Consider the following 16285-nt stretch of genomic DNA (forward strand, 5'->3'; position numbering starts at 1 on the left):
AGAAGATGTTGATGACCATGCAACAAATGGCTTTAACCTAATGTCGGACATGCAAAAGATAAATATGATTGATTATGATGTTTTCATTCCAAATCGATTTAATTTAGTAATTGATTAAAACTTAGTAAGGTTAATTGTTTGTTTTTATCCAATACTTTTAGTTATTTAGCTATTTTAATTGATCTAATTTTCATTTTGTAAGGTTAATTTTTTTGTTTTTATTCAGTACTCTTAGTCATTTAACTATTTTAATTTATCTAATTTTTATGTAGTAAGGTTACTTGTTTGTTTTTATTTAATACTCTTAGTCATTTAGCTATTTTAATTGATCTAATTGTTATTTAGTTATTTTAATTGATTTCATTTAGTAATCTTAGTCTGATTTTCATTTAGTAAGGTTAATTGTTTGTTATTATTAAGTACTCTTAGTCATTTAGGTATTTTAATTGATCTAATTTTCATTTAAAAACTTTAATTGATTTCAGAACTAAATTTTAGTCTTATATATTCTTATTTAGTAAGGTTAATTATTTGTTTTTATTTAGTATTCTTAGTTATTTAGCTATTTTAATTGATCTGATTTTCATTTAGTAAGGTTAATTATTTGTTTTTATTTAGTACTCTTACTCATTCATCTTCATCATGGACAGGGACTAACTCCAGCAATAAAGGATATTATGTCTGGTGTACATCACAAATTTCGCACCATGCATATCTATCAAAACTATAGAAAATAATGGCCAGACTTAGAAATGAAAGCTGCAATATGGCATGCACAAAGGCTACTACACCACAGGAATTTGAAGGTACAATGAGAAGGGTCAAGAGACTAAACCAGCATGCTTGGGAGTATCTCAACAAAATTTCACCACAACAATGGTCAAGGTCTCACTTCAGTGAGTACCCTAAGGTGGATTTCTATACAAATAACAACTGCGAGATCTTCAATGGTAAAATTAAAAAGATGCAGGAAAAGCCAATTATTACCATGTTGGAGGAAGTGAGAAGTTATGTAATGAGAATTTTGGCAAGAAAAAAGAAGACACTTATTGGATATCATGATAAGATAACTCCCGTGCAACAAAGTCGATTGGAAAAGGAGAAAAAGATAGCAACTATAGTGGCCATTTTCATCCGGTAATGAAGATGAGAATGTATACGAGGTTCAAAGGTTACCTATGAAGGTGAGTGTAAGTTTGGGCAGAAGGACCTGTTCATACATGTTATGACAGCTTACTGGACTTCCATGTAGGCATGCATGTGTTGCCATTGCATACCAAAATCGCAGGGCGATGACTTTGCACACAACTGACTTACTGTGGGAGCATACAACTTAGTATATCAGTGGACTGTTCAACCTGTCCCAAGCCAGAAATATTGGGAGAAGAAAAATCACTATCCATTGTTGCCTCTTGTGTATAGAAAATATATTAGGAGACCTACTAAAAAAAGACACTCGTAGAGATGGTCCTAGAGAAAATCCTGATCCCCATAGGATAAAGAGGAGATATGGCTCCATTAAATGTAAATATTGTCTAAAGGTATAACCTAACATTTCATATCTCATTTTATTTACTTTGTGCATATTGATTGTCTTTTTAAAAAAAATTAAAATTGTAAAAATTGCTCATGTATTCTCAGACTAGTCATAACAGCAAAGGATGTGACAAGAAAAAAGAAGCTATGGCTAGCAAAAAAATTGCAGCAAATAGTGGTAGTCAGCATCAGGATGTAGCAGCAACAACTGAAGGTATAGCTGTTGATGATCTTGATGAGGATGCTGCCAGGGAGCAAGAGACATATTGAAAAGAGATTTTAGAGATTGCAGATGCTGAAGCAACAACTTTAGATTCACCTAATATAAGTTTTTTGTATTCACTCTCTTCTTCCACTTTTTAGCATGAGAATAAATTTATTTTGCACTAAATATTTGATTTAATGCAATTATCCTACATTAGTGAATGTCAATGTGGTGAATTATGTGAACCCTTTTAAGGAACCTATGGCAGTAAGACCTCTACCTTCCAGGTCCTCTATTGCACATGTGCCACCTAGACCTATCATGAAGCCAACCATATCCAAGCAACTAATTAGGAGGAGAAACGTTAAGAGGCCACCACCGTCACAACCTTCTCCCCTCATACCTATCCCACCACAACCTACTCCCATAACGCCTACTACACTACAACCATCTCATGTTAGGCCTACACCACTAACTAACCAACCTCCTCCAAGAGTTACCAGACAAACAATACATGGTGCAAGTCAAGAGACCACTACAAGATTTATGCAATTCATGCTAAGTCCACCATCCATAATTCAAACAGAAGACAAATGGCCAGTATCTGGGTTTCACACACCAACAAGAGCATCTTCAAGTGGCAACAACAATGGAGTTCTAGTGGCAGTAGCAACTTCACACCCAACAAATATGATTTTCTAGTGTGACTTTGTTTTTTGATCAAGGACTTACAGTAATGAGAGCTTTAAAACTCTGATATTATGATTTTTTTGTAACTTATGTCTAGTGTTTAAATTGCACTACCTGATACTTTCATGTTCATGGTTTGTATTGGTACTTTTAAGACTTTTGAATTTGCTACTTTCACATCAAACTAATAGACTTATTTTGAGGCTTTTGTTGATAAATACTCATGTTAAAATTATTTCAAGATTTATTATACCGTATGGAATGAACATTTTTTATTTAGTTATATTTTCAGGTTACATTTTCGTTATTTAATGTACAATACTAGGTTTTCGGCTAGATTTGTCAATTCACGACATTTATATGTCTTGTTTTGACAAATTTGTGCTACATTCAATATCACAGATATCAAATATATTAATAATCATGGAAATTACTGTCATAACACAACTTGACTTTTTCACAACAAGTGAAGATATTAACAGAATTTTAAAGTTCATCATCATTGAAACCAAGTCGCCACAAAAAGACTCCAGGACAACATACACCATATGCACAATTACATATTGATTAATTAGAACAGATTCCAACCCACACAAATCAACAAACTAAAAAAAATTGTTATAATCCATGACCTAATAGTTCTAATTTCACCCTGGAGCTTCCTCATCTTTAACAAGATATTTACAATATTCTCTTGAATCTCTCTTCTTTGCCCAAAAACATTGACCTCATGGGTAGCACAACAGCTATATATCTTGATTTTTTCTAACAAAGGCTTTTGCCAATCCCTCCCAATCTCCGTCAATCTCATCCACCCATATAAAATACTTATAATCCATCGTCTATAGCGTGAAAAGGACGAATAAGGAATCGTTCACAATAAGTTAACCTAAACAGAAGCACAAAAACAAAAAGACTTACCTTCCATAGAAGACACCTAACAAACCATCTCCCAAGATTTGTTAAGGTTTCAGATTGTAGCAGCACCACATCTTGTCTGCAGAAACATCTCCCAGACAAAGTCTTCTCTTCACCCCTCTTGGAAGACGAAGCCCCTTCTCTGCTGATGCTTCTATTCGAAGAATAATGGTTACCTCTGCTTCTCCTAGACATTCTAGGGTTTCCAATTTCAAATTTAGAAAACAATTGAGGATAAATTAGAAAAATAAGTGATCTTATAACGGTAATAACATGCTTGGACACATCAGATTGCTATCTCATAGTCAGATAAGTACTTAACGTGCCATGTTGGCCTTTAAATTGACGAAGCGAACGAGTTAATGACATTCGGATACTATCGACAGACGGACCTAGTCTTTTATGGGTACAAAGTCACTTTCTATCTTCTATAAGTACTTTTGTCAATGTTCATAAAGTTAATGGGTACAAATGGTAGTTTTTCCAAAAAATAATTTGGCAATCCTAATTAATTTTTATTGAATAAATTAACAATTTAACATGTCATATAGACTTATTTGATTAGAAAAAAATACTACAAAAAGACCAAACATTCTTATAAAAATAAAAATAAAAAATTAAAAGGATTATTTTTTTAAAAAAATTTATTATCTTCTAAAATAATTATCAGAAACCATTTAAAAATTTTTCTCACAAAATATAAAATTATCTTATTGAGCCTAGGTTGGCAACATTATCCCCACTTTTGTAAATACTTAACACGCTCTAACACGGTGGGGAGCAGGTTGACAACGTGATCCACGGAGGATAGGGGTGGAACACATTACACAGTTTAGGTGTTAAACCAACCTTATTCATTCAATCCACGCTCTTAATATTTAATAGGCATGTTTATAAAAATGTATATACATGTATATAATGGATGAGTGAATATATTTGCACCTAACTTTTGTTTTTCTTTTTTTTTTTTTCTGTAGAAGAAATTAATGCTACCATGCTAATTAGATTCGCTAATAATACATAAATAATATTTAATATATATATATATATATATATATATATATATAAAGACTAAATATTTTATGAGTATGGATACATAGGTTGAACTGAATTTAATTAAACTCAGATTTAATTCTAATATTTTATTAGATATATTTTGACTCGACCTTAAATTAATCTCAATTGATCTCAAATAAATCAGGTTAAATCAAATTGATTCTCAACATAAAATTAGTATATACAAAAAATTTAATTTTAATACATTAATAATGTAAAATATTTTACACGGTCGTATAATTGTATCTATTCTTTTAAAAGATTATTTACACGGTCAATGTAAAAGGTAATTATTTTTATTAAGAGAAAGTCTAGAGGTCAGCATGTTTTGTAATTTTTAATCATCAATTAACGATCAATGATATTTTTAATAGTATGAGATTGCATTTAATAGTATAGAATCATTTAATTTCTTTTTGATAGTTAAGTGCAGGCCAAAATTATATATTAGTATTCCATTTTCGTTAATAAGTTAATTAATTTCATATATCATTTGTTCTAAAATGTGTAACTATACTAATTAAAAGATCATTTCCGTACGTGATACAGATTATTAACTTGTTATTCAGTAATAATAGCATTTTAATAGCCAATGAATAATAGTTCAAATGGCATAATTTTTCCATATTCAATTAAAAAATTGTGGGTTCGAGTTTTTTATTTTTAGTAAAAAAAATAGTATTTTAATAATTAATTTTTTAATTAATTATCATACAAATAAATAAAATAATTATATATATATTTAATTATATAACATCATATTTATAAAAATCATTTTGTATATTAATTATATAAATAATAATCTAAAATAATATATATAATTATATGAATGTGTAAAACGTTTTTGACTATTCATAAATCATTGATATGCCAAAAAAAAAAAAGAAAGCGTTACATTTCACCTTAATTTTAGTCTCACCAATTGATCTGTGTCGGAATATAACCCATCCAACTCTGATCTACTGGAAATTGTTGATTTGAAAAGAATACAAGAGTAACAAAGATGGAAATTATTTTTTAAGTCATTAAAACTTTACATTTTCATCAACGTTGATATCGGAGTGAAACATAGAATCTCAACATTTCCCTTAATTATCATCCTCTAATTTCTAATTGCTTGGATTCTTATGGTTACGTACGTTACCTCACTTCAAATTCGCACCATCTCCCTTTCGATCTCTCTCTCCCACATGAATTTTGTTGAAGGCAATGAAATCTTCTGGCACGCATTTTCAGGACAAGTTTCATAACTATGGCGGCAAAAAGGGATAACAATAGATACATGAACGTAGGGAAAGTGACGCCTCTTGTTCTAGTCTTCTTATTCTTCTTGGTCTCGCTTTTCAGTTTCTTTATTCTCTATTCCCCCAACGCTTCAACCGTTTTTCCAAATCAAAGATCTGATGAAACCGATGAGAGCCTCTCCCAGAATAATGACGAAGAAGAAGTTGCTGATATCTCCGAGCCAAACACACCATCCGAAAATCAATATGGTAAATTCTTAAATAATTATTTATTTATTTATTTTATCTTAATTTTTATCAGAATTAGAATTGCATGCGCATGATTAGGGCAAGAGAATGTGATGCGGAAGAAGTAAACTCAATAAACAATAACTTGTGCTATCCTCGCTATTTGCTCCTTGGTTTTTTCAGGTTATTGGACCAACAATGAGTAAAAAGAACAGTGTGATATTTTTTGTTAATTTTTTTTTTAATTTTTATATTATTTGTTGCCTAGATAATTTTTCATTAGCAATAATGTAATTAATATTTGTTATGTGGTTACACTTTATGTACTCTTCATATATTCTTACTATAAAATTGGGTGAAAACTCATATAAAGTCGACTTTACGTAAATTTGATATTCGAGAACTGTTAGATAATAATTTAACTGATTTGATTAAATTTTTATTTAACGACTTTCAGGTATCAACTTCACTTGAAGTCAACTTCACCTGAGTTTTCACCATAAAATTAATTATAATTTTTGTTAATGAAAAATAATTTAAGTAATATTGTTTCGTTTGCTTTATTTTATTTTTGTTGTGTATATTAGCTAGGCCTTTGATTTAATTTTCAGAGGAGAGAACTTGTGACCTATTTAAGGGTCATTGGGTTCGAACAACATTAGAAGGATCAACATATTACACGAATTCAAGTTGCAGAACTATCCCTGATAGCAAAAACTGCTTCAAGCATGGAAGAACTGATAGCGATTTTCTCAATTGGAGATGGAAACCTGAGCGATGCGAGCTTCCGCGATTCGATCACAAAATGTTTCTTGAATTAGTGAGAGGCAAGAAAATGGCATTTATTGGGGACTCTGTGTCCAGGAACCACATGGAATCCCTCTTGTGCTTGTTATCACAGGTCAGTTCTAATTCCTGAACTTGGTTTTGGTTAAACTGCGGTTTTATTTCGATGCAATGCAAACATATATTAAATAGTCATAATCTATAAATAAATAAAGAATACTCTTAATTATTGATGCTATACGGAATTGATTAGCACGACAAGAATATTGCGCAATAGTTGCACTTCCAATCTTCAATGCTATGATTTGAAACAATGACTCCAACTAATATATCTACTATACATAAAAGAATCGAGAGAGAATAGGTGCAGATCTATTTAGTATCGATAGTTCTCTAGTATTTTTGTCTATTAAAGACATGAGTACGTGACATATTTATCATTTGTATTGTTGAAACATGGAATTTGATTGGAACAAGAATATACAAATGTGAACACTCCCATATAATTATCTTAAAGTGAAATTCATAGTTAAAAATCGTTAAATAATTATTCAATTAAACATGTTAAATTATCTAACAACGTTATATAAAATACATAAAAACAATTTCACATAAAGACAATTCTATATAAATTTCCATGGTATATAAATACAAATTGGAGCCTTAGGAGAGAACGCAACTCTGGAAAGACTGGCGGAGACCAAACCCTCACTTCTATCACGCACACCTCACGTCCTCACTTCCAGTGCTTGTTGCTCTTCGCTCTTGGCTTCTTTCCGTTGCATCTCCCTCTATATCACAAGGAGGAAATGAGAATGAGCGACTGTACAATGGTGGTGGGCAAAAAGACTGCAGAGAAAGATTTGGTGAGGCGTAGCTAGCATCAAAAAGGCAAAACCAAATGGAGATGAAGTTCTTGCTGAAGCTGAGGAGGATGAGACAGAAGATATATATGAAGAGATCCCTAAGCTGAATAAGAAAACCTGGCCTGATAAGATGGAGCTAGGGCATAAGCAGGCTAAGACTTCCTCAACTGGAGTTTTGACAGAAGGTGAAGTGCCTGGAGGATCCCAATAGCAAGCTCTATCATATAGGGATAACTTGATTGGTGATGATATTGGTATGGTTCTCTCCCCAAATGAAATCGTACAACTGGTCATAGAGGAGTATGATATGGAGAAACTCTCTCGAAGAGGTAATACAGATCCAGCTCCCTTCAATCCTAAACCTGTGGTTGATGTTTCATTAGAGGAATATGACATGTGGTGTAAGCCATGGTAAGGCTCCTTGATTGTTAAACTCTTGGGAAAAAATATCGGTTATCGTGCTATTGAATCCTAGATAAGAAGAGTTTGGACATGAAAAGGGAATGTTAATGTTATGGATCTCACATGACACTTTTTTATGGTCCGTTTCTCAGATGAAAGGGACTACCGGCATGCTCTTTTTGAGGGTCCCTAACAGGTGGCGAATCACTACCTTCTAGTGCAGAAATAAAGGTCATTTTTTCTCCCTTCTAATCAACCGGTACAGAAGCTCGCGGTATGAATTTGGATTCTAAGCCTTCCGGTCGAATTATACACAGAACAATTTCTCTGGAGAGTGGGTGGAAAGTTAGGTACAATGCTAAAGATTGATCACACTACTTCCATACACTCAAGTGGAAATTGGCTCGCATTTGTGTTGAGATTGATTTGAGCAAGCAATTGGTGCCAGCCATTCAAGTATTAGGCAGAGAGTTCAAGATTGAATATGAGGGTCTCCACATGATTTGCTTTGGTTGTGGCAAATATGATTATAGGATGGATCAATGCTCTGAAGGGCAAAAATAGAAGGCACCATTGGTGACGGATTCAACGCCGTTGGGAGCTCCGATGTTGGATGGGATGGAATTAGAAGGTGCGAAAAAAGGGGAGACTAGCAGTCACAATTCAAGTTTGAACAAATCTCAAGCAGATTTCACGGGATCAAATCCCGTGAATGAAGGTAACCCAAAAGGGGTGGTTAATTATGAAGATCCCAGTTACTTCGAACCGTGGATGTTAGCAAAAAAGATGCAAAAATGCAATGGGCAGCCTAAACAAGATTTTGATACTGTGTCTAATAAAAGCCAAATTAAGAAGTCAGGTTCCAGGTTTGAAGTCTTGGCCTAGGAACAATCAGAAACAAATGGCCCACTAGCTCATGATGGAATGTCGAAAAGCTCATCAGGTAACGTTAACAAGCCTTCTATTGCAAAACAGCACTATCATACGAGTTCTTCAAATAAAGTGGCTCAAAAAGATCATCAGAGAAACAAAATCGTAGAATCTTCAAAAATAAAACAAATAATGTTAGAATTCCTAATAATCAAGTTTTTCAACATGAGAAAAGGAAGGATAAAATAGATGATATGAACCTCAATTTGGTGAGGGAGAAAAAGGATGATTATTGGCTTTCCTTGGAGCTCATTAAGCAAGCTAGATACATGCTGGAGGTGATTCTTTGTGCTTGGGAGAAGGTAGCGTTCAGACCCATTACCCATCCAAAGAAGTTATGATAGTGGTGAATTTGCTTCATAATAGGGCTCGAGACAGTATGCAGGAATCAAAACCTCCTGATCCGGGTAAGGCACAACAGCTATATCTCCCAGTAATGGTCGTCAAATACCCTTTGCGTTGGGTAATAAACAGGAAAGTATGGTGGTGGATTCAGCTACCACTAATGTCTTATCTGTCCAGTAAGTTACTATCTGATGACCACTTTCTTTTCATATTTTTTATGAATATTATTACATGAAATTGTAGAGGTGTTGGGAGTAAAAGCTTCTCTATTTTGCCTAGAGAGCTATCTTTTGGTTATCATACTAATTTTATTTGTCTTCTGGAAACTCATATAAATGGTACCAAAGCTAATAATATTGCGAGGAAGGTTGGTTTCTTGGATTGGTATTTAGTCGAAAGAGTTGGTTTTGCAGGTGGTATTTGGTGTCTCTGGAACTCTTCTCATTGGGATATCTCAGTGGTGATCTTTGACAAGAAATTTATTTATCTTCAAATTGCTTATCGGCAGGAACCATTTTGGTATCTTACCCTGGTTTATGGATCTCCCCATCTTAGCCTCCGTTTTGAAGTATGGAGTGGGTTGAAGGATTTAGCAAGGCAAACCTCCGGGGAATGGTGCGTGGGGGGCGATTTCAACTGTGTTTTTTTGGTGGCAGATATTGGTGGAACTTCTGGTCTATGTTGAGACTCATAGCATTTTTCTGGGTGTTTTATAGATTGTGATCTTCAAGATATTGGGTTTAATGGTCAACTGTTCACTTGGCAACGTTGTGAAATTCATAGACGGCTGGATAGGTATGTTGTAAATAATGCCTAGTCCCAAAGGTTTAGTCAAGCTATGGTCAAGCATCTCCTAAAACTAAAGTCTGATCATATCCCAATTCTTTTGAATCTTGAGGTGACTTTTGCTTCTAATATTTCTCGACCTTTTCGGTTTCTAGCAGCCTGGCTTTTGCATGAAGATTTTGAAAACTTTTTTGGAAGGGCTTAGAGGAATGATGTTTTCTTAGAAACTAATGTGAGCAATTTTATGGAAGCAGCAAAAAGTTGGAATAAGGATATGTTTGGTAATATGGCTCACAGGAAAGTTCGAATTCTAGCTTGGTTAAATGGTATTTTGGAGCATATTCGGTTTCATACTAATCCTTTGATGATTTACAATCTTTGCTTTGGATGGAGTTGAAAGCTATTTTAATTGAAGAGAAAATTTATTGGAAACAATGCTCTCGTTGTAAATGGATCAATTTTGGAGATAAAAATAATTCCTTCTTCTGTAGTATGGCAACAACGAGGAGGAGGAAAAATATAGTTATTATACTGAAGAATTCTGAGGGTAGCTGGGTGGAAGATACAAATTTGTTATACAACTTCGGAGTTCAACATTTTTAGAATCTTTATACTGAGATAGCGCTTATGTAAAATTAGAGGCTCCTGGTTTGTTCCCAGAGCTAAATATGGTAGAAAGGAGTGAGCTTGGCAAAGGGACAATACCGGAAGAAATTTTCTCTACTCTTTTTTCAATGGGTGCTTAAAAGGCGCCAGGGCCAGATGGGCTCCCTATTATGTTCTTTCAAAGTAAATGGAGTATAGTGAAATTCTTTCTAACAAGTTGGGTGGCACATATTTTCAATAATTATGATACTATTAAGGCATTCAATCAGACGTTCATTTCCTTAATTCCAAAGAAGGAAACTCCAAAAAACAGTAACCACTTTCGGCCCATTAGGGTCTGCAATGTTTGATACAAGCTTGTCACTAAGATCATTGCTCAAAGGCTTAAAGTGATAATGCTAAAGCTGATTAATTCATCTCAGTGTGCTTTTGTTTCGGAGAGACAAAGTGCAGACAACATTATAGTGGCCTAAGAAGCTATTCATACTATGAAAGCAAAGAAGGGGCCTATTGGTTATATGGTGGTGAAAATAGATCTTGAAAAGGCTTATGATTGCCTTAACTGGAACTTTATACATGATACACTCGTGGAAGCTAGGCTGCCTGAGAACTTGATCGACCTCATTGTTCAGTGTTATTCCTCGGCTGAAATAAAAGTTCTTGGGAATGGGATTCCCTCTTTCTCTTTTTCTCCTTCCAGAGGTGTTCAACAAGGTGATCCTATTTCACCGTACCTATTTGTTCTCTGCATTGAACGGTTAGTCCAGATTATCTCTGTTGCAGTTAATAATAACCTATGAGTTCCTATCATGCTTCGTTGTGGAGGTCCAAAGTTGTCGCACCTTTATTTCACTGATGATATTGTGCTTTTTGGTGAGGCATCTTTGGAGCAGGTGGGTCTGATTAGAGATATTTTCGATTTCTTTTGTTGTAGCTCTGGCCAAAGAGTGAGTTATGAGAAATCTTGTGTTTTTTTCTCCGATAATGTGTTATTTACTAAGAAGTTAGAAATAAGTGAGGCCCTTAGTATGCGTTTGATCTCTAATCTAGGAAAGTATATTGGTATTTTCTTGCTTCATGGGCGAACCAAGAAGGATAATTTTCACTTTATTGAGGAGAGGATGCAGAGTAGACTGAGTGTTTGGAAGGCAAAAACTCTATCTTTAGCTGCACGAGTAACATTAACACAATCTGCTTTAGCTACCATTTCATCATACATTATGCAAATCATGAAGTTTCCTTTGAGCATATGTGACAAAATTAACAAAATCTGTTAGAATTTTATTTGGGACGATGATTCTAATGAAAAGAAGCCTCATCTAATCAGTTGGGACAGAATATGCCAACCCAAGCAGCAAGGGGGTCTGGACCTGAGATCAGATAGGATCCTAAATAACACAAATATAGAGAAACTAGCATGGAGGCTAATTCATGACAAGGAGACCTTGTGAGTAAGGGCTTTGAGGAATAAATATGGTGGTGGTGATACTATTGTTTTAAAAATAACCAAACCCCAATCCTATTCTAATGTGTGAAAGAGAATCTGTTAAGTTTGGAAGCGGTTTCAAGGGAACCTTATTTGGAGATTAGGTGCTGGAAATACAACTCGATTCTGGGTTGATCACTGGTTGCTTGGTGTTCATCAGCTTGCTGATTTTGTTCAGAATGGTGTATTAGAGGATAGGTTAGACAATAGAGTTTGTGACTATGTTAGGGATTCGAATTGCGATCTTAATCACATTTTGGAGTTACTAAGCAAGGACTAGGCTCCCATTTTTGCAGCAACGGAACCTCCTAAGGCGAGCTTTGGGAATGACCAAGTGGTTTTGTTGCACTCAGTGAATGACTCCTTTTCCATTAAGTTAGCCTACTCCATTTATCTGAAAATTCCTGAGAACTTGGGTGCTACTTTGGCTTTAAAGGTATGCAAGCTTAATACCCTTCAAAAAATCCAAGCTTTTTATTGGCTGGCTGCAAATGATACCTTATTTACCAATGCTCTATGATTTAGAAAGGGAATGACTCAAGATGATATTTGACTATTTGTAGTATCTATAAAAACTCTCTTGAATCTGTGCTTCATGTCTTCCGCGATTGTAGAATTAAGTATACGATGTGAAAGAATATAGACAATTTTAGAGTATCACTTTTGGGAATTGATTTAAAATTAAAATTTATATTAGAATTAATTGATAAAATGAATTTGGTATCACTTTAGAGATACCATATCATCTTGATGTAGAATTAATACAATTTTTTTACTGATATAATTATGTTTATGAAATAATTAAAAATAATATAAAATTTTAATTAAATTAAAACTAACTATTAAAAAGATAAATTTTATTTTTAATTTTTAATTATTATTTATGACATATAATCTCATAAATATTTATGTGACATTTTATAGAATCCAAAATAAAATCAAAATTAAAACTACCATCGAAGATGGTTTACTTATTTTTTTCTATTGACTTTAAATTTAAAATTATTTATTAAGAAAAGAAGTATTTATTAATGATATCTTTTAAATTTAGATCTTCTAAATTTTAAATTTTTATTTAAAATAATAAAATATGATCTCTCATCTTTAAATATTTTTTTCAATTTTTTTATCTTATCTATAAAGTAAATAATAAAAAATTATATTTCACTCTTTAAAATAAATCTAAAATTTAAAAGATTCCAATACTATCTTTTACATATATACGATACGCGTTGCACATTTAACGCAAATACAATTTATGTTTCGGTTGGGTTAGTTGAAAAGTTCTTGCTAGCATTACAACGAAGGGAAATGTTTTCTCTAAGGCGATGATAATAAAAATAAGTTAAAAGTGCACATACATTACAAGCATTCAAAATCCATATTTTAGAAGTTTGTATGACGTAGTATAAAGAGAAATCTCACATACGTTCGTGTTATTAGGTGCCAACCGATAAATATACTAAATTTTACTAAAATCAAATATAGAAAAATGTAATAGAATAATTTTATATTAAATAAATTATTATTTTAATTTCTATCGTTTCGACCAAATTTTAATTTAATCTTTAATATTTTAAATATTTTATTTCTATCCCAAAAAATTTTAAACAAGATCAATATTATTTTATTGTACGTTAAATATGATGCAAATAGTTAATACTTAATAAAATAAGTGACATAGATATTAACAACGTTATTATTTAAGTTATATTTTTTTATTAACGTGTGATAAAAAATATAACTAAAATTTGTTTTAATATGTTTTTTTATTTTTTTTCTTGTAAAAAATTTCAAATTTTTTTTGAACAAGGTAGCTCAACACAACACAGTGACAATTATCAATACTCCTAATTTTAAAAAAAATTTTTATATTAGTAATTGTTGGTTGATCAATTTTATTTATATATTGAAATCGACTATTATTAACTCTTCAATATACTAATTATTTATCTCAAATTTAACGATAAGATAATATTAAACCCATTTAAAACTTTTTAATACTAAAACAAGACATTTGAAACATCAAAAACTAAATTATAACTTATATTAAATATCAATGATCAAAATAATACTTTACCCTCTTATATTTTACATTTATGACAAATGTGTTATATCCTTGACACAAAATATACGAAAATATCTAAAAGATTTAAATAAACTTTTAATTAAATAGTGGATTTGGTAAAAAAAAAAATTACAGTAATAAATTAAAAGTGATTAATAGTGTAACTCAGGAAGATATTAAAAAAGTTGAGTAATTTAAATTAAGAAAATAATATATGTATCCTCCTAAACCACACGATATCTTAGACATTAAATTTTCAGACAAGAAATATACCAAGTGCTTTATATGATAGTGTTATGTTATGTATATGGTTTTACCGTTATGGTAAGGAGGTAGTTACAGTTTTGTTTGTAATTTCTTCAGGAAGAAACTCCAAAAGATATTCATAAGGATTCAGAAGATAGATATCGAACATGGTATTTTCCAAAGCATGACTTTACACTGATGATGCTGTGGAGCAGGTTTATAATAGTTGGCGAAGAACAAATGATAAATGGTTCAGCGTCTGGAACCTTTGATTTGCAGTTAGACAAGGTAGATGATGATTGGGCTAGAGAGCTACCTAACTTAGACTATGCCATAATCTCAGGTGGACACTGGTTTTTCAGAGTGATGTACCTCCATGAAGGCGACAACCTTGTAGGCTGTGTGTACTGTGGCCAACCTAATGTGACAAGCTACAACAGTGATTTCCCGCTGAGAAAAGCGTTTCGAACGGCATTCAATTATATTAACAACGGTTGCAAGGAGTGTGGGAAATTGGTGACGGTTTTGAGGACATTCGCACCGGCACACTTTGAGAATGGAGCATGGAACACTGGAGGGTATTGTAACAGGACAGGTCCTGCTAGTGAGTCAGAGGTTGATCCAGGGATGTTTGAATGGCAAGTGAGGAATGCTCAAATGGAGGAGTTTGAGAGAGCAAGAAAAGAGGGGATGGAGAAAGGGCAGAGTTTTGAGGTGTTGGATGTGACTGTGGCAATGATGATGAGACCAGATGGGCACCCTGGGGACCATTGGGGTAACAAATGGATGAGAGGTTATAATGATTGTACTCATTGGTGTTTGCCTGGTCCTGTTGATTTGTGGAGTGAGTTGTTGCTCGCAATTCTCAATAAACGTACAAATTTAAGTCCTCCTCGAGGTAATATCAAATCATAAATAATACAAGAAATTATTACACCATGTTTTACTTCCATTATTCTCTAGGAAATTAGTCCTGACATATTGACGTGTAGATTTGTATTCAACAGCATGTATTAAGTGAAAAGTAGGGCTAATTTTTTTTTATATTGGAAGGGTGTGTGAGTTGTGCTTGATTATGGTGTATACAGGTGTTAGACACAAGTGTGGGACAGGGAGAAATCGGACCGTCCGAGTTCTTTGTTAAAAAATTCGTTAATCACAAATCGGACCGTCCGATTAGTTTTTGTTTATTTTTTTTATTTATTTAACATGAAATCGGATCCTCCGTGTACAGGTTTTTTTTTTTGTTTTTTTTTAAAACCGAAAACGGACCCTCCGTTTTCTATTTTTTTTTTTAATTTTTCCTTTAAAACAAAACGGACCCTCCGTTTTTAGGTTTTTTTTTTTTTTTTTTTTTTAAAAAATCAAAACGGACCGTCCGAGTTGTGATTGTTTGTTTGAAAAAAAAATAAAACAAACAAATCGGTGCATCCGATTTGTACATCCCATACCAATATAAAACACGTTTCTGTTCACAGCTTCTTGTTATACACTTCTCTCTCTCCCACATAAAAAATAACAAGCGTGAAAAGTAGAGTGGGTTTTTTTTTTTTCATACTATTGTTAAGATAGAAACGAATTTCATTATGATATGCTCTGTTGGTGATACTTGAAAATAGAACTCAATGATGATGATAATGATATATGCCGCTATGATCAAGAAAACTAAAAAAGTTTGGCAGCACACGTTTTATCCTTGGCAAATTGAATCAAGAAAAAATAAAAAATTGCAATTCGTCCCTCTCGTTTTGTGTTATTGTAATTTGTCCCACTTATTTAGATTTTCTATTTCAGTTGATGATTACGGTGATTATAGTATTTTAAAAAATGTTACTTAAAAAAAATATGATCAAAATATAAAAAAATATAATTTTAATTTTAACAATA

General features: G+C 32.8%; 1 protein-coding gene across 1 annotated transcript; it reads left to right on the forward strand.

The window, feature by feature from the left end:
* The first annotated feature begins 11086 nt into the window (after positions 1-11086).
* Positions 11087-15313, forward strand: LOC130934698 (xyloglucan O-acetyltransferase 4-like). Its single transcript, XM_057864241.1, has 2 exons — positions 11087-11355; positions 14614-15313. The coding sequence occupies exons 1-2, from the start codon at positions 11087-11089 to the stop codon at positions 15311-15313; spliced, it is 969 nt and encodes a 322-aa protein (XP_057720224.1).
* The last annotated feature ends 972 nt before the right edge of the window (positions 15314-16285 follow it).

Source organism: Arachis stenosperma, chromosome 6 (genome assembly GCF_014773155.1).
Source record: "Arachis stenosperma cultivar V10309 chromosome 6, arast.V10309.gnm1.PFL2, whole genome shotgun sequence".
Lineage (NCBI taxonomy): Eukaryota > Viridiplantae > Streptophyta > Magnoliopsida > Fabales > Fabaceae > Arachis > Arachis stenosperma.